The 26,777-nt window shown below is 44.1% G+C and overlaps 2 protein-coding genes across 4 annotated transcripts in view; both read left to right on the top strand.

Moving 5' to 3' along the window:
• The window catches only part of tarbp1 (TAR (HIV-1) RNA binding protein 1), a 58,376-nt gene extending 41,471 nt beyond the window's left edge, over positions 1 to 16,905 (top strand). For 2 of the 3 annotated variants that reach the window (XM_083775743.1, XM_083775742.1), the window contains exons 26-32: positions 261 to 484; positions 1,284 to 1,365; positions 1,495 to 1,666; positions 6,262 to 6,498; positions 10,876 to 11,000; positions 11,594 to 11,730; positions 14,362 to 16,905. In XM_083775743.1, the coding sequence (XP_083631869.1) occupies positions 261 to 484; positions 1,284 to 1,365; positions 1,495 to 1,666; positions 6,262 to 6,498; positions 10,876 to 11,000; positions 11,594 to 11,730; positions 14,362 to 14,515 (1,131 nt within the window). In that variant the 3' untranslated portion in view covers positions 14,516 to 16,905. The remainder of the gene's footprint in view (positions 1 to 260; positions 485 to 1,283; positions 1,366 to 1,494; positions 1,667 to 6,261; positions 6,499 to 10,875; positions 11,001 to 11,593; positions 11,731 to 14,361) is intronic. The other variant, XM_083775744.1, reaches the window with a different exon arrangement.
• A 1,856-nt stretch (positions 16,906 to 18,761) lies between these two features.
• LOC310865848 (5-hydroxytryptamine receptor 1D) lies at positions 18,762 to 26,577 on the top strand (the record flags this gene model as incomplete). Its single annotated transcript, XM_083775057.1, is given in 9 exon segments — positions 18,762 to 18,918; positions 19,145 to 19,176; positions 19,770 to 19,955; positions 19,957 to 20,021; positions 21,742 to 21,997; positions 23,441 to 23,527; positions 24,108 to 24,214; positions 25,697 to 25,752; positions 26,330 to 26,577. Coding segments are annotated over 9 exon segments (1,194 nt in total).
• Positions 26,578 to 26,777: the final 200 nt, after the last annotated feature.

Here is a 26,777-nt window from a genome sequence, read left to right as displayed (position 1 = left end):
CCTGTGACCCAAAAGAGACATCTGATGTCTCCCCGGGACCCAAACTAGTGAAAATAGCAGATCTACAAGCTCACAACGTGTCAGATCGCAACAACGTTGGCTGGTTGTATGTGGAACAGCAGCAACATTATGTTTAGAAGGATACCTAAACATCCTAAAACCTTCGGTCATGAAATTTTGCTCTGCTTTCTCTCTCTCTCTCTCTATCTCTCTCTCTCTCTATCTCTCTCTCTCTCTCTCCCTCTCTCTCTCTCTCTCAGGCAGTGCAGTGGCGCAGAGCGCTGGACGTGTGCCTGCAGTGGTGCTTCTGCCACAACTTCAGCGTGCGTCTGTACGCCCTGCTGGCCCTGAAGAGAGTGTGGTCCCTGGGCCCCGGGGTCCGGGAGGAGGCCCAGGCCCAGCAGGGTCCATGCGACGGTCTGGGAGGGTTAGCCTCCGTCGTGGAGACCTGCCTGAACCAGGCCGAGGCCATGCAGAACTCTGGGTGAGCGTAGGATAGGATAGGCCGAGGCCATGCAGAACTCTGGGTGAGCGTAGGATAGGATAGGCCGAGGCCATGCAGAACTCTGGGTGAGCATAGGATAGGATAGGCCGAGGCCATGCAGAACTCTGGGTGAGCGTAGGATAGGATAGGATAGCAGCGCAGCACTTGCACTAGCCTCGACGACCTAAGGGGCGCATGCAAAGGCTAAACGTATGTAATTTACATAGCATTTTATGTAGAACTCATTTTGGGGGTCCTTGGCGAGAAACGGTTTGAGAACTACTGATGCTTACAGAGCATCAGGTCTTAACCCATTCTGAACGGGAACCCCTTTTGGTGTTAGCATCACGTCATGCTTTAGCTATTGAAAAATAGCAGATCTACAAGCTCATAGCGCGCCACCGAGTGGCGCGCTACGAGCTTGTAGGTCTGCTATTTTTGAAAAAAATCGAAGAACGACTGACATTTTTTAGAATCTGATCTCAGGTCAGAATGGGTTGATCAGACCAGTGTGTGTCCAGTGGAAACCTCGTATGAATCTGATCTCAGGTCAGAATGGGTCAATGCGTTAAAGCAAGTTATTATTTCACATAGCCATTTAAACCCTGTTATACTTCACTGACCCCGGAGCCCCCCAGGGGTCTATACAAACCCAGGCCCACCAAATCTCTTTGGCGAAAATAGCCGATCTATAAACTCGTGACGTGACATGATGTGACGTGTTGGTGATATTATTCCACTTGTTGCGATGCTGTGATAAAAGTGTCGTTTGTCTACTCTACACCCATGTGCCCTGTAGAAATGCCAACAAGAACTGGATCAGAATTCAGGAACATTTCTTCTTCGGTGCCTTCCATCCTATCAGGGACTACAGCATCGAGGTGCCTCTTCTTCATATCACGTCAAATTATGTGGAAATTAATCGTTCACCCGTTTTGTACAAAACAGAGCAGTACCAGTAATTCTGTCCCCCTCCCCTTATCTCCTACCCCTCGTCCGTATATACCTAGACCATATTCCACACGTTTCCCAGTCTGTCCGAGGTATCGGATGACGAGTGGATCCCGCCGTGGAAGTTTGAGAAGCTGTCGGGTTTCTCCGAGAGTCCCACGCTCCCGCTCAGGAACCCCGTCCCAGACCTGAGCCAGCTGCCGCCGGGCGACTGGGTCCAGCAGGACAAAGGTAACAGAGCCTGCCCCCCCCCCCCCCCCCCACACACACACACACACACTGGACTGGGTCCAGCAGGACAAAGGTAACAGAGCCTGCCCCCCCCCCCCCACACACACACACACACACACTGGACTGGGTCCAGCAGGACAAAGGTAACAGAGCCTGCCCCCCCCCCACACACACACACACACACACTGGACTGGGTCCAGCAGGACAAAGGTAACAGAGCCTGCCCCCCCCCCCCCCCCCCACACACACACACACACACACACACACTGGACTGGGTCCAGCAGGACAAAGGTAACAGAGCCTGCCCCCCCCCCCCCACACACACACACACACACACACACACACACACACTGGACTGGGTCCAGCAGGACAAAGGTAACAGAGCCTGCCCCCCCCCCCCCACACACACACACACACACACACACACACTGGACTGGGTCCAGCAGGACAAAGGTAACAGAGCCTGCTCTCTGACGCTCTGACCATAAACTTAGTTTTGTGATCAAGTTTTTATTTTTATTTTATTTTATTTTATTAAAAATGGGGTGCCCCCCCCCCCCCCCCACACACACACACACACACACACACCGCATAGGTTGAACAGCATAGACAGGAAGGATAAGTAAGCAAATAAGTGACAATACAGTAAAGAACTGAAGAAGAAGAAAATCAGGTACAGTACAATACAATTGAAAAGTGAGAAGAAAATAACAATAATCAAGACAATAGTTAATTGTGGCAAAAAAAGCGATGGCGAAAAAAGCGATGGCGAAAAAAGCGATGGCGAAAAAAAGCGATGGCCAAAAAAGCGATGGCCAAAAAAAGCGATGGCGAAAAAAGCGATGGCAAAAAAAGCGATGGCGAAAAAAGCGATGGCGAAAAAAAGCGATGGTCAAAAAAGCGATGGCCAAAAAAAGCGATGGCGAAAAAAGCGATGGCGAAAAAAGCGATGGCGAAAAAAGCGATGGCCAAAAAAGCGATGGCCAAAAAAAGCGATGGCCAAAAAAGCGATGGCGAAAAAAGCGATGGCGGAAAAAGCGATGGCGAAAAAAAGCGATGGCGAAAAAAGCGATGGCGAAAAAAGCGATGGCGAAAAAAGCGATGGCCAAAAAAAGCGATGGCCAAAAAAGCGATGGCAAAAAAGCGATGGCCAAAAAAAGCGATGGCAAAAAAGCGATGGCAAAAAAAGCGATGGCGAAAAAAGCGATGGCGAAAAAAGCGAAAAAAGCGATCGGCGAAAAAAGCGATGGCGAAAAAAGCGATGGCCAAAAAAAGCGATGGCGAAAAAAGCGATGGCGAAAAAAGCGATGGCGAAAAAAGCGATGGCGAAAAAAGCGATGGCGGAAAAAGCGATGGCGAAAAAAAGCGATGGCGAAAAAAGCGATGGCGAAAAAAGCGATGGAAAAAAGCGGAAAAAAGCGGAAAAAAGCGATGGCGAAAAAAGCGATGGCAAAAAAAGCGATGGCGAAAAAAGCGATGCCAAAAAAAGCGATGGCGAAAAAAGCGATGGCGAAAAAAGCGATGGCGAAAAAAGCGATGGAGAAAAAAGCGATGGAAAAAAGCGATGGCGAAAAAAGCGATGGAAAAAAGCGATGGAAAAAAGCGATGGCGAAAAAAGCGATGGCGAAAAAAGCGATGGCGAAAAAAGCGATGGCGAAAAAAAGCGATGGCGAAAAAAAGCGATGGCGAAAAAAGCGATGGCGAGAAAAGCGATGGCGAAAGAAGCGATGGCGAAAAAAAGCGATGGCCAAAAAAGCGATGGCCAAAAAAAAGCGAAGGCGAAAAAAGCGATGGAAAAAAGCGATGGAAAAAAGCGATGGAAAAAAGCGATGGAAAAAAGCGATGGAAAAAAGCGATGGCGAAAAAAGCGATGGCGAAAAAAGTGATGGCGAAAAAAGCGATGGCGGAAAAGCGATGGAAAAAAGCGGAAAAAAGCGATGGCGAAAAATGCGATGGCCGAAAAAGCGATGGCCAAAAAAAGCGATGGCGAAAAAAGCGATGGCAAAAAAGCGATGGCCAAAAAAAGCGATGGCAAAAAAGCGATGGCAAAAAAAGCGATGGCCAAAAAAAGCGATGGCGAAAAAAGCGATGGCAAAAAAGCGATGGCCAAAAAAAGCGATGGCAAAAAAGCGATGGCGAAAAAAGCGAAAAAAGCGATCGGCGATGGCGATGGCGAAAAAAGCGATGGCCAAAAAAAGCGATGGCGAAAAAAGCGATGGCGAAAAAAGCGATGGCGAAAAAAGCGATGGCGGAAAAAGCGATGGCGAAAAAAAGCGATGGCGAAAAAAGCGATGGCGAAAAAAGCGATGGCGAAAAAAGCGATGGCGAAAAAAGCGATGGCGGAAAAAGCGATGGCAAAAAAAGCGATGCCGAAAAAAGCGATGGCGAAAAAAGCGATGGCGGAAAAAGCGATGGCGAAAAAAGCGATGGAAAAAAGCGATGGAAAAAAGCGATGGCGAAAAAAGCGATGGCGAAAAAAGCGATGGCCAAAAAAGCGATGGCCAAAAAAAAGCGATGGCGAAAAAAGCGATGGCAAAAAAAAAGCGATGGCAAAAAAAAGCGATGGCAAAAAAAGCGATGGAAAAAGGCGATGGAAAAAAGCGATGGCCAAAAAAGCGGAAAAAAGCGATGGCGAAAAAAGCGATGGCAAAAAAAGCCATGGCGAAAAAAGCGATGGCGAAAAAAGCGATGGAAAAAAGCGTAAAAAAGCGATGGCGAAAAAAGCGATGGCGAAAAAAGCGATGGCCAAAAAAAGCGATGGAAAAAAGCGATGGCGAAAAAAGCGGAAAAAAGCGATGCCGAAAAAAGCGATGGCGAAAAAAGCGATGGCGGAAAAAGCGATGGCGAAAAAAGCGATGGAAAAAAGCGATGGAAAAAAGCGATGGCGAAAAAAGCGATGGCCAAAAAAGCGATGGCCAAAAAAAAGCGATGGCGAAAAAAGCGATGGCAAAAAAAAAGCGATGGCAAAAAAAGCGATGGAAAAAGGCGATGGAAAAAAGCGATGGCCAAAAAAGCGGAAAAAAGCGATGGCGAAAAAAGCGATGGCAAAAAAAGCCATGGCGAAAAAAGCGATGGCGAAAAAAGCGATGGAAAAAAGCGTAAAAAAGCGATGGCGAAAAAAGCGATGGAAAAAAGCGATGGCGAAAAAAGCGATGGCCAAAAAAAGCAATGGCCAAAAAAGCGATGGAAAAAAGCGGAAAAAAGCGATGGCCAAAAAAGCGATGGCCAAAAAAGCGATGGCAAAAAAAGCGATGGCCAAAAAAGCGATGGCCAAAAAAGCGATGGCCAAAAAAAAGCGAAGGCGAAAAAAGCGATGGCAAAAAAAAAGCGATGGCCAAAAAAAGCGATGGCCAAAAAAAGCGATGGCGAAAAAAAGCGATGGCGAAAAAAGCGATGGCGAAAAAAGCGAAAAAAGCGATCGGCGAAAAAAGCGATGGCGAAAAAAGCGATGGCCAAAAAAGCGATGGCGAAAAAAGCGATGGCGAAAAAAGCGATGGCGGAAAAAGCGATGGCGAAAAAAAGCGATGGCGAAAAAAGCGATGGCGAAAAAAGCGATGGCGAAAAAAGCGATGGAAAAAAGCGATGGAAAAAAGCGGAAAAAAGCGATGGCGAAAAAAGCGATGGCGAAAAAAGCCATGCCAAAAAAAGCGATGGCGAAAAAAGCGATGGCGAAAAAAGCGATGGAGAAAAAAGCGATGGAAAAAAGCGATGGAAAAAAGCGATGGCGAAAAAAGCGATGGAAAAAAGCGATGGAAAAAAGCGATGGCGAAAAAAGCGATGGCGAAAAAAGCGATGGCGAAAAAAGTGATGGCGAAAAAAGCGATGGCGGAAAAAGCGATTGGCGAAAAAAAGCGATGGCGAAAAAAGCGATGGCGAAAAAAGCGATGGAAAAAAGCGATGGAAAAAAGCGGAAAAAAGCGATGGCGAAAAAAGCGATGGCAAAAAAAGCGATGGCGAAAAAAGCGATGCCAAAAAAAGCGATGGCGAAAAAAGCGATGGCGAAAAAAGCGATGGCGAAAAAAGCGATGGAGAAAAAAGCGATGGAAAAAAGCGATGGCGAAAAAAGCGATGGCGAAAAAAGCGATGGCGAAAAAAGCGATGGCGAAAAAAGCGACATGTTAATTGCATGATTTAAGTTTTTTAAGATGTTTAGTGCGTTTTCTGTTGCCCCATTGGTTTACTCTGACCATAAACGTGTCTACTGTGCAGTGTTGATTTTGACAGTAACTTTTTATTTCGTTTTTAGTCGCCCTGCGATGCGATGTGAGCTTGTAGATCTGCTATTTTCAGAGCGCAACCAAACATAAAATTACTCATCTTTTACTTCTACTGGATCTCTTCTCCACTAGTCCCTCCCTAACATTTTGGTCTAGTTTAATTTTTTTGACCAAATTGTCAATATATTTAGTCTTAGTTTTAGCAGCATAGTTTAGTTTTTGTTTAGTTTTTATTTTGTTTTTGTCAGTGAAAAAAGGTAGTCGACAATTTTAGGCGTCGATGCCATCAAGGCCGGCCAAATATATATTTATTTTGGCGACTTATGATATTTAGTCGACTAAAATACAATATGACTAAAACTAGTTTTCATCCAAAAGATCCAAACACTTGGTATCTGTCCGTGTCCGTCCGAGCAGCAGCAGGTGAACAGGACAGGGAGGAGCGCTGGGCGGAGGTGCAGAAGAAGATCACGCCGTGGCGCCTGGGCATCCACGAGCAGGAGCCCGAGCTGCAGCCGCTGGGCCCCCAGCAGAGAGCCTCCCGTCTGGGCATGAAGCTCCACGGAGCCCTGGTGGTGGTCGCCTCTCTCATCGACAAGCCCACCAACCTAGGAGGTCAGTACGGTAGCCTCGGACTGGAGACCCAGGCCCATTATATTTGGCTAATATGGTTTCTGCCTCGGATTCGGGTTCTTGGAAACGCCCCCCCCAGCCACTGTGTTAGTTTTACTGAGGTTAGGTTTAGGTATAGTTTACTGAGGTTAGGTTTAGGTATAGTTTTACTGAGGTTAAGGTTAGGGTTAGGTATAGTTTTACTGAGGTTAAGGTTAGGGTTAGGTATAGTTTTACTGAGGTTAAGGTTAGGGTTAGGTTTAGGTATAGTTTTACTGAGGTTAGGGTTAGGTTTAGGTATAGTTTTACTGAGGTTAGGGTTAGGGTTAGGTTTAGGTATAGTTTTACTGAGGTTAGGGTTAGGTTTAGGTGTAGGCTGTCAATCACAGCGACTGGCCAGTCACAGCACACCATTTACTCAAACCCGAGGCAGAAACTATATTAGCTTATATTTGAAAAGTAAAAAAAAAAAGCCTGGGCAAACGACCCAGAGGGGACGAATGGGAGAGGGGAGGCAGGTACATAGGTTGGTTGAACCAATAGGGAGCCGGCAACCGTTTCCCTCTTATGCCAAGAAAAACTTGGGCACTTTCAGGCTAGGAGGTCAGAGACGAGATCTGTGATTCAGGCCACGTTTAGACGACGGTCTCTATAGAAACAATCTCTATAATGCTCTCTCACGGTTCATACAGTGAATGAAATGATGTCCTCATATTGCCCATGTATTGTCCCACTGCTACTGTACCTCTCCTCACACCATAAACGGCTGCAGGTGATAAGCAGCTGAGTCTATTTGAACGTGTGTGGACCGAGGAAAAAGCCCTGTGGGCCAAACCAATATTGATATTTGATGTGCTCTTAAGTGTGCAGGGGCAGGCAAAGCCGCCACGTGTGTTGTGTAAATATGTAACTATGAATTAATTCACTCAATATTACACATTATACTGTCTATGGCCCTATATTAAGGGGTTGGATTTTGAAGGTGCATTTTACCATGTGGTAATACATAAATTGGCCTCGCTCTGCGCACAATCGTATTATGAAAGCCATATCGGCCCGTGTTGAACGCACACACATATGGCATACGACGTTCCTGAATATTTTAGCATTGTGGGAGTGTCCATATGTTAATTATTTTCGCTTTGCGCAATTTGCTAATAAGCCCCTTGACCTAAAAACACTCGGCGCATAACGATTAGACGTGGGTCTGACCACCTCATAAATGCAAAAAGCACTGTTTGATTTTACACTTGAGCTCTCTGGGAGGCTGCTGGAGTGTTGCCATGTCTGTTTATTATAAGCGGCTTATTTTTCTGTAAAGTTGCTTGTAAATATTGGTAGTGTACTAGTTGTGGTTGCTTTTCTTGTTTCTAAAGTGGTTATTTGGGCTTTTCTCCTAATGTTGTTTAAACCAGTGATCCTCACAAAGCACATTCCCATGTCAAGGATCCCCAGATGAATGCATTTGCCCAACTAAGGACGGCTAATCCAAAAATTATTTTTTTCCAAGATTACTTTTGAAAATAGCAGATCTACCAGCTCACAATGTATCACATTCATTCATTAAAACTATGAACTCTGACTGCAGGCGGATATATAATGATCATTATAACAATGTGCAAGAAAATATTTAAACAGATGGAAGAACTTTATATTTGTGGACAATCAAAATATGTTTTTTATTTTAATGTGGTGTCATTAAAATTAATCTGGATATGGCAGACTCACTATCTAGAAAATAAAAACATGGCACTTCATTTAAATAGGTTACAGACCCCTGTTATATGCACTTCTTTTGGGATTATTGTTATAGACCTATTTACTTGTTTCTATGAGACATGGCAACAGCGCTCTTTTTGCGGCTTTTTTTTGTAAAATGTTGAGATTAGAAACGGCCATAATTCTTTCATTTCTCAACCTTAAAAATAAATAAAAACATCTCCATAATCCTTGGGAAGTTTGCTTTCATACGCTGTATCACACCCGATTCAAGTCTTCTTCAATAAAATGCTACGAGCGAAGACCATATACCAGCAGCATTCAACTCATTCCTTCATCATGACTTGAATGAAATAAAATATAATACATTTTACTGGTGTTTTTCAATAGAAACAAATTATTTTGAGGCATAAAGGTGACAGCATGCAGTGCAATAGCAATAATTAACCCAAATGTGACGAAGTCATGTCATGTCTTCTATGGTGCCAGCCTGAAGAAATGTAATACCACGATCCCCAAAGTGCGCATTCCGTATGTTAACACTCCTTAAACACTCCCATGACTAATTCAAGGCCGTTTTGCGCAATCCACGGGGTGTCGAAAGCGCTTCTTAACATGCCCAAAATTGCTATATGACATTCCCCACGCCCCCAGCTCTAAAAACTGTAATATATGTAATATTATTGGAACTGGATAATCGACCTGCATACCCGTTTTAACAACAATCAAAAATGATTGATGTCTTTGGTAGTAATTCACACATGATTCACAACTGGACAATATCGTCTCTGTCGGGTGCAAACGTCATATGTCCGACTCCAAAACTGTTACTTCTCAAGATTCCAATTCCAAAAGTATCAGATCTACAAGTTTGAAGCGTGTCGTATGTTTCGAGCTTGTGGATCTGCTGCTTTTGATGCTCATGTGTGACGCTGTAGTGTGAGCGCCGTTCATTAAGAATTAACACTAAAAGTTAGAATTTGGATATAGGAGAACGTTTCTAGTCTCGAATTTTTAACCCACTGAAAACCAAACAGTGGTGTCCGTCTGTCTACACACAATGAAAAGACCGTTCTGACGTCTTCAGTGTCACGTTGGAAAAACCTTGTTCTGCTAGCTGTTCAGATGTGCATCATCATCATCATCCTCACTGTTGCTTCATACAGGATGTCGAGGAATACAACATGTTATGGAGATATCAGCGTGACAGGCTTTAACTTAAAAAAATGTTTGTGGTCATTTTAACATCTTCTTTGGCTTTTGTGAGCATGTAACGGCTCACCAAGCCAAGGTGAAACAATAAATGTGCTACAAGGGTGAACAATATGTGAGCAGGCTGAGCAGGACCAAAAGCAACAAAATATCCTATCACTGTACCCTATACTAAACTAAACCCCTCCAAATACTGACTATCTGACTGGTAAACAAAAGAAAACCCTAACTGACTGACTACTCTAATCTTATGCCTACCATCAAACAAAAGTACAAGTGAAGGTGCCTGCCTAACTAGCTAAGGTGATAACAGTGAGAATACTAATACAGAAAATACTTACTATACTACCTGCTCGTTATTCACAGTTCAATGAAAAGCACTTATATATGATATACTCTCTCTTAGGAGATTTCTTAGTAAATAGAATATATACAGGTTCAACACTCTTTGCCTGCACGGAGGGCACGCTGTCACTACTCTAGAGGAACAATGACAGACTGACAGCGGCCCGGAACACAGTCTTCAGTGGGACTTTATGTCATCAGGTGGGACAGGGTGGAACACAGTCTTCAGTGGGACTTTATGTCATCAGGTGGGACAGGGTGGAACACAGTCTTCAGTGGGACTTTATGTCATCAGGTGGGACAGGGTGGAACACAGTCTTCAGTGGGACTTTATGTCATCAGGTGGGACAGGGTGGAACACAGTCTTCAGTGGGACTTTATGTCATCAGGTGGGACAGGGTGGAACACAGTCTTCAGTGGGACTTTATGTCGTCAGGTGGGACAGGGTGGAACACAGTCTTCAGTGGGACCTTATGTCATCAGGTGGGACAGGGTGGAACACAGTCTTCAGTGGGACCTTATGTCATCAGGTGGGACAGGGTGGAACACAGTCTTCACTGGGACTTTATGTCATCAGGTGGGACAGGGTGGAACACAGTCTTCAGTGGGACTTTATGTCATCAGGTGGGACAGGGTGGAACACAGTCTTCAGTGGGACTTTATGTCATCAGGTGGGACAGGGTGGAACACAGTCTTCAGTGGGACTTTATGTCATCAGGTGGGACAGGGTGGAAGCGCTGGTTGGACGAGCAGGATTGGGAGTAGGCGGCCAATGGTGGAGCGTAGGGAACGCTCCCCACCAATGGCTGCGCAGGACTGATCTGCAGAGACGAGACAAAACAGGGCGCGCGCACAGACAAACACAGACATAATGGCAGACCCGACCCGCGCCCCGACATCCGTAACGGAGCACCCCAGACGGCTTTTGACCACTTCCAGACCCGTTATGGTCATTCAGCACTATAGCTCTTCATGTGTTTCTGGTAATAGGCATTATCCACTCGTTTTGTATTGTCCATGGCAAAAAAAGGGAACTTTGACAAATATGTCCAGAAGATTTGATGACCCCTTGCTGTGGATCACGTGTGTATTTGTGTCTCCCAGGTCTGTGCCGGACCTGTGAGATCTTTGGGGCCAGTGTGTTGGTGTTGGACAGCCTCCGTCACGTCACTGACAAACACTTCCAGGCCCTGAGCGTCTCCTCTGAGCTGTGGCTCCCGCTGCAAGAGGTGGAGTAGAACGGCCTTGTCCGTCATCACAATTTACAATTTAGCAGTCCCTCTTAACCCATTCTGACCTGAGATCAGATTTAAAAAAAAATCTTCTACATCCTGACAGTTTTCATTCTGACCTGAGATCAGATTCTAAAAATGTCTTCTACGTCAGTCGCTCTTCGATTTTTCAAAAATAGCAGACCTACAAGCTCGTAGCGCGCCACTCGGTGGCGCGCTATGAGCTTGTAGATCTGCTATTTTTCAATAGCTAAAGCACGACATGATGCTAACACCAAAATGGGTTCCAGAGAGATTTACAGTAAGCGAGAACAACACATGGTAATACATCAAGTACATAAAAATAGTCGGCAAGAATCATAAGGAAGCTAAGAACCTAGCATTTGTCTAACAGTAGAAAACACGTACAGTAAAGCTATATGCGTAACATTTTAGTCATTATGAACGACGGATAAAAGTACGAGATTTCCCGCAAAATCCACCCGCTCATGCTGTCAAATTTATAGGGCTTATAGTATAGGCATAGGGCATTAACTTACGAAAAACACAAAGAATGTGGAGATAAGAAATATGTTTTTGTTTTTGTTCAGGTGAAGCCTGCGGTGTTGCCTGACTTCCTGCTGCTGAAGAAGAGTGAAGGCTATTGCATTGTGGGAGTGGAACAGACAGCCAACAGCCACAGTCTGCAGGACTATCAGTTCCCAGAGAAGACACTGCTGCTTCTGGGGTAAGAGGAGGGTCTTAAGACCAGGTCCATGGTCCATTAAGACCATGAGACCAGATTCTACAAATGTCTTCTACATCCTGACAGTTTTCTGAAAAAGCTATGTTTCTATGTGAAGATGTGCACTCGTTTTCACGATTCTTTTCAAAAATAGCTGATCAACAAGCTCATTACATTGGCCATATTGTGTATAGCTAAGCCTACTTCTAATGAGCACATTGATCAGGTATTTTCTCAGGTGTGTGTCTGTGTTGACATAATCCATTTTGTCAATCAGTGTGTGCAGATTCTGAATATTTACAATGATGCATTCAACTCGGTTAAAATGTAACCCATTGCACAAAAACTGACCCCACAACCCCCCTTTCCACTGCCTGACCTTCTGCATGTGTTAGTTACAGTTAATAATAATAATAATAACTTGGATTTATATAGCGCCTTTCAAGAAACCCAAGGACGCTTTACAAGACAAAAAACAAAACTAGTTGCCAAAAGCCAGAGTGAACAAATGTCTCTTCAGTGCAGACTTGAAAGAGTTCAATGTAGGAGTCTGGCGGATCTCCAAGGGGAGAGAGTTCCAGAGGGCAGGGGCTGCCACGTAGAAGGCTCTATGGATCTACACTAGAGATCTATGGATCTACACTAGAGAGAGTTCCAGAGGGCAGGGGCTGCCACGTAGAAGGCTCTATGGATCTACACTAGAGATCTATGGATCTACACTAGAGAGAGTTCCAGAGGGCAGGGGCTGCCACGTAGAAGGCTCTATGGATCTACACTAGAGATCTATGGATCTACACTAGAGATCTATGGATCTACACTAGAGAGAGTTCCAGAGGGCAGGGGCTGCCACGTAGAAGGCTCTATCGCCGAGAGTCCGCCGTTTTGCGTGACGGATGGTGAGGAGTTCCATGTCCGAAGACCTCAGGTTCCGCTCAGGGGTGTTAGTCCTTGAGGAGGTCAGTCAAGTACTGTGGGGCCAGGGCATGGAGGGATGTGTAGGTGAGGAGGAGCAGTTTGTAGTGTACTTAACCGGGAGCCAGTGGAGATGTTTGAGGGTGGGGGTGATGTGCTGCATGCTATTACATGTTTATGTGGCCTCCTGGGAGCATGTTCTCATGGGCCGTTACCAGAGAGAGAACATGCTTCTTGTTGAGGCTCGCCGGGCTGTAATGGGCTCTCCCCCGGGACAGGAGAACAGGATATGGATTACTCACACACCCGTACAGTACAGTACAGTACAGTACAGTACAGTACAGTACAGTACAGTACAGTACAGTACAGTACAGTACAGTACAGTACAGTACAGTACAGTACAGTATGATAACTTCACCATCATGCTCTCTGTATAGCTCAGAACAGCTTCTCAAACATTTAGGGTTTTTCAGTACAACCTGGGTTTCTCATTTTGTAAGACCAAAACTGTTCAAATTCAAAAGTACCGGCTCGAACACAGAGTTTCAAGCTTTGCAGATCTGCTACTTCTGATGCTATAGTGTAGTGTGTGCAAGTAGGACCATGTGAAGATAAGAGGTTTCAGGTTTCTTTCTGCCCAACGAAATATGAATCACTTTACAACCCTTTAAGTGTTGCTGTTGAACTGTTTAGAGGGAGAATGTTCCGTGGTGCTTTAACTGAGTAGCTTTTACTCAAATTGTTGAAAAACGTTGACTACCTTTTGTCATAGACTAAATGTTAGGGAGGGACTCGTGGAGAAGAGATCCAGTAGTCATTTTATGTTTGGTTGTGCACCGGGTGTTGCACACTGAAAATAGCAGATCTACAATATCATCTACAAGCTTTGTCTAAGATTTGTCTATTTCTCCGCATGCAACCAAAAATGTAACATCAGAAAACAGATCAAATAATGGCTAAAACTAAATGGAATTTTATTCAAATGACTATGACTAAAACCCAAATCAAAATGTACTGTCAAAATCAACATTGGTTTGCAAATGCCACTGTTTGTTCTAGCCCACCTCATTCATAAAGGTGTGCGTGCGTGTGCTTCAGTTTATCTGTTAACCCATTCTGAACGGGCACCCATTTTGGTGTCGGCATCATGTTATGCTTTAGCTATTGAAAAATAGCAGATCTACAAGCTCATATCGCGCCACCGAGTGGCGCGATACGAGCTTGTAGGTCTGCTATTTTTGAAAAATCGAAGAGCGACTGACATTTTTAGAATGTGATCTCAGGTCAGAATGGGTTCATCAGACCAGTGTGTGTCCAGTGGAAACCTGGTATGAATCTGATCTCAGGTCAGAATGGGTTGAGTCCATACTGCCTTTGTGTGAGGGCAGCTGTGCTGTCCCCACAGCGCACAGCATGGTCCTGCTGCCTTAATGGACTATTACATTATTACTACACTGTTATCTCAGCCCAGTTACCTCAGGATTAACCCATGCCTGAGACCAGATTCTAGTACAAATGTCTAGTTTTCTGAAAAACCCAAGTCAGTGGTTCTCAGTACTTTTGGTACTTTAAGTACATTTTTAAGTCAATTATTTTGTACTTTTTTGCATTTTGAATGTCTATATTGCAGAATGGATACAAAACATGCGAGTACTTTTCCCGACCACGGTTAATTATCCTTTCCTACCCTGTCTGTGTCTTTCTTCCGCGTTCCTTTCGTAGCAACGAGCGGGAAGGCATCCCGGCCAACCTACTGCAGCTGCTGGATGTGTGTGTGGAGATTCCCCAGCAAGGCGTCATCCGTTCGCTCAACGTGCACGTGAGCGCCGCCCTGCTGATCTGGGAGTACACACGGCAGCACTTCACCTCTGGCTGAGCCGGAGTCACAGTTCTTTGTGTTTTGGAATATCAGCCCTTCCCCTATATGGCCTTAACGAAAGCTATCAACGCACACATTAAAGCCTTATTTATGCTTAAGCGACATAAGTAACACACTTTTGTGGGGCGGCAGCCCGAATTTGATTTGTTTTATCAAGTCTGAACAACAGCATAAAGCCACAACAGTACGGATTATTGTGAATCTGATCTGAACCAAATTCCTACAGTAGGTCGCTTGCCCACAAATGGCCGATCTACAAGCTCACAACGTGTCGCAAATGTGACGCGTTGTGAGCTCGTAGCTCTGCAATCTTCGCCGCTGACTCACTTGCTAATGACAGCGTGGACGGTCAAGTCCTGAAGGTCACATTTGAATAACAAATGTGATTAATTTGCAATGGGAACAAGACCTTTGTCACAGAGAGAGACAGTACATCATTGGGCTTTACTTTGACCTTATGCAGACTTCACTCTCAGCAAGCATGCATCATTATGCATTGTGTTTAGTGAGGAGATTTTACTTCTGGTTTACTTCTTGTATCAAAAATGATAACACAATGTACTGGTAACCTATGATAAAGGTGATGTTTTGTTAAAATAAGTGTTAAATAGCTCTATGCTCCCCATAGCAAGCATTGCTATAGAGCTGTTTGTTCTGCCACAGACAGGGGTCTGCCTGCTCTTTAGTAAACTCTTTATAAAAATGCATTTTCAGGTTGCGATACCGTTCTGACTCCATCAGGAGGGAGAACTCGTACAGGATACGATACCGTAATAACTGTTGAAATTGGAAGTGACGACACAAAGAAGTGAGCTAAACCAAATTGGAAGTGGAACACTTGGAAAATATAAGCTAGATGAATGGGAACTCTCTCCTGGTTGGATGAAATTGGCAATCCAAGAGCTATACAGAGCCGTCTCTGTAGTGTTCAGTTACAGGAGCCTCTGCCGTCTCTGTAGCTCTTGGATTGCCAATTTCTGGAGACTCCTGGACCATGGACACAGAAAGGTAGACGTCTCCTTCGGGCATCTCGAGAGGAGGAAAGCTTCTATAGAGCACCGAAGTCTGACGCCAATATCGGTAGAGGGCGCAAATCCACAGGTTCATGTACTTTTTATTTGCATTATAATCCCCATAGGGGGGATTTTTGATCGCCTCATATAAGAACTGTGTTTGAAAAATAAACATGTCACCCCGGCCGCTTCACTTATATAGATATTAAGAATCAACTGACTGAGAGAAAACGCTAATGTTACTGCTACTGAATTAGTTAAATTTTCGCTAGAAACAGATTGTATCATATATGAGTGACTGACTGTTGCGAACGATACAGAGACACCTCCATGACAATAACGGCAACGCCGAGACGGCTTGTTTATTTTTGGACCACAACACATTTTTAGATGAGCCCATGTTATTCTCCACAGAGAAATTACTTCTGCGAACCAGGGGAAACGAAGGGATGAGCGAGTTACGTCAGGACTTCGGTGCTCTATAATGCAAGCTTTAACGGAAGCTTGACGTTCGGTATAGGCCAATCGGAGGCAATGTAAACGTTTGTTTTCTCATGTCAATAAACCTCCTTTGGATTGAATTGACAAGTCCTGGAATAGATGCGCTGTGCTGTGGCCAGTGGTCCCTTGAGTGGCCTTCCACATACTTTCGCTTGCCTTCCGCCTTACGGTGCGATACACCAATGAACTGCAGCGGTCAATGAGGTGTTTCTATCTGTGTCCAGGACAGGCTACAGACACCTTCTGCTGGAGATGTCAGAATCTAGAATCTAGTGTAGTTCACCCAAAACATTTTACTCCTTTTCAACTACACACACACACCACATGAAGCCTTGAATCCATGGAGATTTTGTTTTTATTTTCGTTGCATTCCTGAGACAATAATTCAAATGATTTGCTGTCTCATCAAACGATTTGCTGTCTCATCAAATGATTTGCTGTCTCATCAAATGATTTGCTGTCTCATCAAATGATTTGCTCAGGAATGCCACAGAAACTAAACAAAATGGCCATGAATGCAAGCCGTCATGGGGTGTGTCATTGATAGAAAAGGTTTGTTTCAGTTGATGGCCGTTCAACTCACCTCGTGGCTGTTAATCAGGGAGAGAATAAATACATACTGGATATATTAGTATATTACATTAACATATTCCAGTGGGCTCGTCTAAATGGAAACTATGGATATTCCTTTACCCGAGTTTCTTGTTTGCATGAAAATTCAGTGCCTCTAAAAGACTGCAAAAAATATTTAAAAAATAATAATACGTTTTAGCTCTCGTCTTAGTTTAGCCAAACATTTTTTTAAGTTGTACAATAAAATAACCTAAGATTTTTTGCAATGTTTCTTAATGCAAATGTAAATTGTGAATTACTTTTTTGCAATAAATACAACTATAATAGGATTGGGTACATGTTTATTTATATCTCTGCATATTTTAACTACTTTCGCCATATACTTTCTCTATAATGTTGCATGATGAATAGGGAAAACAGCCGATCTAAAAGATTGCAATGCGTCGCCATACGACTCGTGAGGTTTTAGATTGGCTACTTCAAGTTCCACTGAGCAGTTCTGCCCAGAATGACCCAAAATAAAGGATGCTAGGTTGAAAGTGGTTAATTTACATCCCCCGTTAAACGAGGTGAGGCCGATTCTACACAACGGTAACGTGTCTGTCGGGTGGGAAAGCTCATGTCTCCAAAAACGGTTTACTTTTCAGGATTCTAATTAAAAAGCAGCTAAAGTGTCAACTCTACAAACTGTGCTATACTGCTACTTTGATATTTGAATTGTGTGACGCAGGCTTTTTAGTATGACAAAAGTGGTGCATTCATTTACGGAAAGAAACGCAAAAAGTTAGAATATGGAGATGTTTCAACCCGACAGCAAAAACATTCCTTCTAAATCCTACCTAAAAGAGTTTTCTGAAAACCGTATGTTGCTATATTATAGCTACAATGACAGAGATGCTTTCCCGGTCTGAAGGGGTTAACCCATTCTGACCGGGCACCCATTTTGGTGTTGGCATCATGTTATGCTTTAGCTATTGAAAAATAGCAGATCTACAAGCTCATATCGCGCCACCGAGTGGCGCGATACAAGCTTGTAGGTCTGCTATTTTTGAAAAAAATCGAAGAACGACTGACATTTTTAGAATCTGATCTCAGGTCAGAATGGGTTCGTCAGACCAGTGTGTGTCCGGCGGAAACCTCGTATATGAATCTGATCTCAGGTCAGAATGGGTTAAAGACGGCATGAGCTGGTAAACCTCTCCCCCCTCTATAAAAGAGAGTGCACTCAGTGCAGGTGCTTTATTGGCACCGAGACTCACAGTAGGTGGAGATAAACTGGATAACTACCATCCTCTCTCATCTTTTAGGACCCCCCTGGTGAAAGGATGGCTCCATCCTCTCTCCTCTTTTAGGACCCCCCTGGTGAAAGGATGGCTCCATCCTCCTCCTCTTTTAGGAGCCCCCTGGTGAAAGGATGGCTCCATCCTCCTCCTCTTTTAGGAGCCCCCTGGTGAAAGGATGGCTCCATCCTCCTCCTCTTTTAGGAGCCCCCTGGTGAAAGGATGGCTCCATCCTCCTCCTCTTTTAGGAGCCCCCTGGTGAAAGGATGGCTCCATCCGTTTGGCCTCGCTTACTATGTGGAATTAGAGCAGGGATAATTATAATTAACCCCAAATATATCAAAACCAATTAACCAACTTAATCTGTCTCGTGTAGGCTAATCAAATAATCGAGAAGCAGATAGCATTTTTGTATTATATTTCTTTGTTCATTTTTTTGGTCATCAACAAATCGACACATTTTTGTCTTGTTCTTTTTTTTTTATAGTTGATTAGTCAGATTAACCCATTCTGACCGGGCAACCATTTTGGTGTCAGCATCATGTTATGCTTTAGCTATTGAAAAATAGCAGATCTACAAGCTCATATCGCGCCACCGAGTGGCGCGATACGAGCTTGTAGGTCTGCTATTTTTTGAAAAACGACTGACATTTTTAGAATCTGATCTCAGGTCAGAATGGGTTAACCACGGAAGCCCTGTATTATACTTTGTTGTACAATGGTGGCGTGCCGAAATAGCGAAAATAGCCGGTCTATTTATTTAGATCTGTTGTTTTCACAATTTGTCTTAAAAATAATTGTTCCATTTATCGTAATCGAGGCAAAGAGTTGGTGACATAATTGTGATATTGATTTGAGGCCTCCGTGTGGAACGTCATGGACTTTGTAAACGGTGTCTGGTCGGAGCCTCGGGCGCCGCTTGTGGATGTGATGCAATCAGTGACCAACACGTCTGCAGCTGACGCGTTCTCATCCCGGACTCCACTGCTTCTGGAAGCCCTCATGGCATTGATGTGTATCGGCGCTATCACAGGTAGCGGATATATTACTTAAAAATGTTTTTTTTATAATATATATATATATATATATATATATATTTTTTTTTTTACATTGACATTTAAGTTCTTAATTGTGTGTGTGTGTGTGTGTGTGTGTGTGTGAGACGAAAACGTAACAAACTGGTAAATTAATATTCAAATATGGGGGAAAAGATTACATTTGAATAACATACCCTTTGTGGCTCTGTCCCTCATGTACAGCGACTGGGTGGACTGCACTGTACGTCACTACTGTAATACATACTACTGTAGTACTGTCCCTCATGTACAATGACTGGGTGGACGTCACTACTATAATACATACATATGTACTACCAGTAAGACGCCCTGAGGGCGAGGTCGCACTGAAACTACAGGTCTGGGAATGTCCATATATATTAGTTTAGTTTTTTTGACGTTTTCGGGGCGGGTCGCCGCACTAAAGGGCCAGTACAAAAGTATTGGTATCAAAAACGTTACTTGAAGTAACGAAAGCTTGAAAGTTTTCAAATGTATAAAAAATATTTTGAAAATAGCCGATCTACAAGGTCACAATGTGTCACATTGCGACGCATTATGATCTTGTAGATCTGCTATTTTCAAATGGCCTAAATTTATATTCAGCAGGGCTGAATATAAATGTATGTTTTGTAATAATAATCAAAAACCACAAAGTAACTACTAACTTACATTTCAAATAATTGTAGTGTGGGTAAAAGTAGGACAATATTTGCCTCCGAAGTAGTGGAGTAGTAAAAGTACTGAATATTGGAAACGCACTCATAAAGTAAGTGCAATACTTAAGTAAATGTAATTAGTTCTACTTTCCCCCCCCCCATCATTACAGAAGCTGTGTCTGTACGTGGGCTACACGTCGTCTGTGTACTGCACGGCGTCGGTGCTGACGCTGGCGGCCATCGCCCTGGACCGCTACTACTCCATCGTAGACGCGCTGCGCTACGCGTCGCGCTGCACCGTGCGGCGGACGGGCGGCGTGGTGCTGTGGATCTGGACGCAGGCTCTGGCCACCAGCGTGCCCCCCCCTGCTGGGCTGGAGCTCCGTCAGCTACGTGTCCCCCATGTACAGCTGCGCCATCAGGTACCGTACGTGGGCAGGCAGTGGCACGTGCACAAATAGACATACTGTACCTGTATTGACATCAAAGGGGGCTTCAGAGCCCCCGAACCCTTTAACCCATCTGTAAAACAACTGCCCTTTCCAAACCACAAATTCAGCATTTACTGTGATGAAAGACACGCAAATGCCACTCGTTTCCATGCCATACCGGAAGGCAGCATTCAGGAGAATTAGCTTTTTTTCCCAAAGTCTCCTGAACTTGAACGCAGCATTTTATGTTGAACCAATTTGTTTCTAAATCCATGTCGTACACTGCATCTTCAGTAGATGAAGAGTGTTGAGTTGTGCCCCGAAAATAGCTGATCTACCAGCTCTCAACACGTCGATAGCTTGCAGATCTGCTATTTTTGCAGTTTTTGTCCAAAATGCCCAGCTCTTACGGGATTTCAGCCCTCCTATAGACCTACAGTTTTAGGTGATAAGGTGACTGGAGATGTGTTTTAGGGTGATAAGGTGACTAGAGATGTGTTTTAGGGTGATAAGGTGACTGGAGATGTGTTTTAGGGTGATAAGGTGACTAGAGATGTGTTGTAGGGTGATAAGGTGACCACAGAGAGATGTGTTGTAGGGTGATAAGGTGACCACAGAGAGATGTGTTGTAGGGTGATAAGGTGACCACAGAGAGATGTGTTGTAGGGTGATAAGGTGACCACAGAGAGATGTGTTTTAGGGTGATAAGGTGACCACAGAGATGTGTTTTAGGGTGATAAGTAGCCCTGGTCCAGGGCTCACAGCGAGTCTCTCTCTGACGCACTGTGGAAGTCCCTTCCGCAGCCCTCTGGTGATATTCTCACTCCCGTGCGCGGGTTTTCAAATCCCAGCAAATAAACAAAACGACGTAACTACTCACCGAAACAAAACCTGCTAGACCTTAAGGTAAAAGTCTATTCTCGTAGCTGGGAAGCGTCTCAGGTCCCCAGTTTCTCTCTAAAATGCACTTTGTGCCATTTTAATAACGCAATGTAGCCTACCCTGAATTTACCGGGCAGTCATTTCTTCTACTATGGCATTTCCGGGTTTTGCCTGGGCCGATCTGGTTGGATTAATTTTATTTAATGTTTAAAATAGTGCATTTTAGAGAGAAACTGGGGACCTGAGACACTTCCCAGCTACGAGAATAGACTTTTACCTTAAGGTCTAGCAGGCTTTGTTTCGGTGAGTAGTTACGTCGTTTTGTTTATTTGCTGGGATTTGAAAACCCACGCACGGGAGTGAGAATATCACCAGAGGGCTGCGGAAGGGACTTCCACAGTGCGTCAGAGAGAGACTCGCTGTAAGCCCTGGACCAGGGCTAGGTGATAAGGTGACCACAGAGATGTGTTCCGGTGAGCGGTGACTTCATGTTGTACTTTTTGGTTGTCACATTATCACCTAAAACTGGAGTATGAATAGGCCTTTAGCCTCTCAGACCCAAAACTCATATTTTGTTGTCATACGTTTTTGTCCACAATTCCATGCTGTATTGATCATATACATCATGTAGGAGAGACAACAGGTAATCAAAGTAACAATTCTTCTACATTCTCTTAATGTTTAACACAAATTTTACTCTTTACTCGCAAAAAAAGTTTGAGAACCACTGACCTATAAAACATCATCACAACATCTTTCAGTCATGTGATTTTTTTATCAAGCTTTTATTCCGCGATTACAGTGTGCAGTTCTGTCCACCCACCAGCAGGTGGTGCAGCAGTGCCAGCTACACGGTTTTCATGGCTGCTCTGTCGTACGCGGTGCCGGCGGCGGTCATCCTCTTCTGCTACGTCCACATCGTCAGGGTGGCGCGCAGCCACGCGCGCAGGATCCACAGCCTGGAGGAGTACGTGCAGAGACGCAGGGGTGCTGACCCCACCACGGTCCACCAGCACTGGGGGGCAGGACCCTCCGGTCCCTCCTCCACCATGGTCTACCACCTCAGTGGACGCTTTGTGTCTGAGGTTTGTAAGCCACACGAGCTCTGGAACACGTCTGTGTCACCTTGGCTTTCAATCACCTTTAACCATTATTTTCTGCGAGTGCCATCCTCATCAAACCCGGACGTTATGCAGCAATGCCTACTGAGTGGCAAAAAACTACTTTCTGGCCTTGACAGCCCATACATCCAAACGGTGTCCTATCTAATTGCATTAAACGACGTTAAACAATGTTAAACTCACTTTGCCTGTCGCTTTGCCACTCGATTTTCCATTCCCTTTTATGTATGCGCATACCCGCTATTGAAAAATAGCACATCTACAAGCTCATAGCGGAGCACGCTAATGAACGAGCTCGTAGTAGGGACACTCCGATCAGGTTATTTGGGACCGATACCGATCACCGATAGTTTTTCTCATGATCGGCCGATACCGATAGGTCTGATGCCGATACTGATCTTGTGAAATGTTGCAAATTTTAATATTTCCAAAATGATTACATGTCAAAACCCACGTCAAAACTGTGCCTGTGGGCCCAGGCCGTAGCGTAACGGTCTGGGCACCGGACTGGTGATCCAGTCGCGGTGTGCCGCGGGTTCGACTCCCGAACCCGACACGGCCTTTACCGCATGTCATCCCCCCATCTCTCTCCCGTTTCCTGTCAGCCTACTATTTGTCCCTTAAAAAATCAATAAAAGGCGTAAGCCGCAAAAAAATATCTTAAAAAAAAAAAAAAAAAACTGTGCCTGTGTGTGGGGAGGAAGGGGAGAAAGTGGAAAATGATGTTGACATTTTTACCACTTAAATGGTGTATAAGATCAGTTTCTCCAGATAGAGTAAATTGCCGATCATAGATAGGGTAAATGCCGATTACCGATCAGAGTGAATATCGGCCGATCTCCGATCGCTGGCCGATTATCGGACCATCTCTACCTTGTAGATCTGAAAAATGGTGAAAACGTGTGCAAATCTTTGAATATATTGTCTTTCACAGCAAACGTTTTTTTGCTTCTGGAGCAACATATTTTAGATGGGGGGGGGGTCTGCTGCCAATTACTGTACATACCGGTATAGTTTTTGGGGTTCTTGTCATGAAATAGTTTGAGAAGCGCCTTGTTTTTATTTTCTAGATAGTCAGTGTGCCATATCAACATTAAATGACACCTCGTAAACATTTCCAACCTATTTTGATTGTCCACGAATTTAACGTTTTTCCTTCTGTTTAAATATTTTCTTTCACATTGTTATAGGATAATGATCATTAGACTCAGAGCAATAACCCACCTATCACCTATTAAATATTAGTATATATTCTGATGCCTATTATTTCTACTACTATTTCTATTTCTACTAAAATCTTGAACACAGGACGTTTTTTTAGAGTATTTCTACTTTGGTGCTATTGGCTACATTTACTTGACTACTTCTTCCACCACTGTGCCCACAGTCATCTAATCCTCCACCCAGACACAATCATTGTCTTTCCTGGCTCAGGGCGGAGCAGCAGCGCCCTCCCATGGCCAGAACAACCATCACACCCTCCACCACCACCAGGTAGGGATCATGGGACCATAATCGTTATCATTTATCGTGATTAAAAAAACCTCAGGATTTTAATTCATCATGAAATTGTCCTTCAAAAACGTGGATGAATTATCTTTTGTTGAGCTACATTCAGTACTACCTATAAACCCTCTATGCTTGATATAACGGACCTGTAAATAGCACATTGGTATGCTCATATTTCACTCTCCACAAATCAATTTGAAAAAATAGCAGATATAAGATCACAACGGGGTTGCAACGCGTTGTGAGCAGAATAGGAATGCTGGCGGTACAAGTGGGTAAACAAAAGTGGCATTTTAAGTTTTAAGCATATTCCGATTATCACGACAATATAGTTTTTTGTCCCATGGCCAGACTAATATCACTGCGTAGATATTAGTCTGGAACTTCGTTGTGGACCATTTATATCCAAGGGGCGGTTACAAACGTCACGCTTGGAATAGTGGGTTCTTATTGGCCACCCACAGCCCTGGGGTGAGCGAAATGCAATTCAAACTGAGGAGTGCCAGACCAATCTCCACAGGATTTGGTCTGGTTTCCAGGCTAATGGTCCCATTCCTACTTCCAGGGCTTGTTGCGACTCTTCCTGGTCATCTCTGCGTTCTTCCTGTGCTGGACGCCCTACATGGGCGTGGCCCTGGTCCAGGCCACGGAGACGGCCCTGTCTGTGCCAAGGTTACAATAATGTTTCATTTTACTTTAGTTTTAGTTCATTTTGTGACAAATCATGACAACAAAACAAACACAATATTTTGGGCCGATCAAATAATTAGAAAGAAGAAAATAAAGGCAGGCGACAACACTATTTGTTTTGTTTTTCTTCTTATAAATTATTTGATCGGCCCAAAACATTGTGTTCATTGTCATGATTTGTCATGATCCGAGTTGGATTTGTCCGCGGCGTAACCGTCTTTAAATAAATACTTTTTGAAAAGCCTATGGAGAAAATTAATGGAGAATCATTTCCTGGGCCACTCGTCGTTCTGAAAGGGGGAGGGACTGCGACGCTCTATTCCACTGCCATGCAAGAGCTCCGACTTTAGTTAAAGAAAACTACTTCTACTCACCAAAACAAAGTTGTTGAAAGTCTATTTTCCGGGGCCTCTCAGGACCCCACCTTCTCTGTATAATAATACTTTTTGGGCATAAAATAGAGCGCCAGGGCTACAAAAGTAGCACATCTGCTAGCTCAAAGAACGGCGCAAAGCCACTCGTTTCAAGCTTGTCGATATGCTACTTTTGCTGTTTTTGGACATAATGAGGTTTCCACCGAACATAGACGATTTACAACCCATCAAGCCAAATTATGTCATGATGACGTTACGATGATGTACTCGACTAGGCCAGATCACAGCCCATTTGGGGTGATCTTTCCAGGACGTCTTCACCAGTTGAAATAATATAATTAATGTTGGTTGAAAACCGGTGGATATTCTGGCCTGGGCCAGACCAGAATAGTCTTGGTTTGACTTGATCTGGCCCCAACGAGAAGGACCTGTTATGCAAAAAAGACTGATCGCAAGATTTTGAGATAATCGCAAATTATTTGTTTTTGCGTAATAGTTTCAAAGTTCAATTCTAAAGATTTTCAGAAATTAATGTTCAAAAAAAGCCTTGAAAAAAGAAAGAATATTTGGAAAATATTACATTATTTATGGCCTGTTTTCTTGGCCAGAAGTTATTGATGATCATAATTGATTTATATGTCCCATGGTGACCCAGAAGTAGACCAATGGAGAAGTTATTGATGATCATAATTGATTTATATGTCCCATGGTGACCCAGAAGTAGACCAAGGGAGAAGTTATTGGTCATAATAATTGATTTATATGTCCCATGGTGACCCAGAAGTAGACGAAGGGAGAAGTTATTGATCATAATTGATTTATATGTCCCATGGTGACCCAGAAGTAGACGAAGGGAGAAGTTATTGGTCATAATAATTGATTTATATGTCCCATGGTGACCCAGAAGTAGACGAAGGGAGAAGTTATTGATCATAATTGATTTATATGTCCCATGGTGACCCAGAAGTAGACGAAGGGAGAAGTTATTGGTCATAATAATTTATTTATATGTCCCATGGTGACCCAGAAGTAGACCAAGGGAGAAGTTATTGGTCATAATAATTTATTTATATGTCCCATGGTGACCCAGAAGTAGACTTAGGGAGAAGCGGAAGGGGCGGACCCAGCATTGTGACATCATCCAACGTTGACCTGCGCTCCAACTCGACGCTGGCCAGTACAAACTGTGACCACGATTCCAGGTACGCCCCTGTTGATTTTGTCGACTAAAACTATGACGAAAAATGTCCGCCGACTAGTACCTTTATTCACTGACGAAAAGTAAACCAAAACGAAATAAATACTAAGCTATGCTGACTAAAAACTATGACTAAAGTATACTGATGATTTCGTCAACAAATAAAAACTTGACTAAAACGTTACTAGGGAGGGACTATTGGAGAAGAGATCATCTAGTAGGACTAAAAGACAAGTTCTTTTAAGTTTGGTTGCCCATATTTTCAGCAGGCATTGTGACGCCATCAAGGCCCGCCGAAATACATTTCAGTCGACTCAATCAACTGTAGATTTAGTTGACTAAAGTCTTACGATATTCAGTCGACTGGACTCAAACATAAACATTTCGGATTACTAAAATTTGACCAAAACTAAATGTAATTTTATTCAAAAGAATCTCCGTCAAAAAAAAAGAAAGAAAGAAAAAACTAAATCAAAATTTGCTGTTAAATTCATCACTGCGGGTATGGCTCCTCCGTGTTCACAGTCGACACAGAGTTCTGGGACCAACAACACCCCAGTGGAGGGGATATGGTCCCGGGCAGCTCCTGCTGGGACCAACGGCACCAAAGTGGGCCGCGGGCCACCACCGCCGAGACACTGGACAGCCTGCAAGTCCCCACCCTTCAGACACAAGAGGGCGACAGACTGCCGTGCTTTGCCTTGACCCAGGAGAGACGAGCCACGTTCTTCCATGGGCAGATCACAGTGAGGGTGGAGCACGATGTATGCTAGACGTACCAGCAGACGGGTGTGTAAAGTAACCGAGTACATTTACTCTGCTTACTGGTACAATTTAGGCTGACAGGAAATGGGGAGAGAGATGGGAGGAAGACATGCAGTAAAGGCCGTCGGGATCGGGAGTCGAACCCGCGGCACACTGCCAGACTGGATTGCCAGCCAAAGTTGCCTGGACCGCTGAGCCACGGCCCAGT

The sequence above is a fragment of the Protomyctophum parallelum genome, assembly GCF_964188405.1.
Source record: "Protomyctophum parallelum genome assembly, chromosome: 10".
Lineage (NCBI taxonomy): Eukaryota > Metazoa > Chordata > Actinopteri > Myctophiformes > Myctophidae > Protomyctophum > Protomyctophum parallelum.
This window is presented reverse-complemented; position numbering and strand designations above follow the sequence as displayed.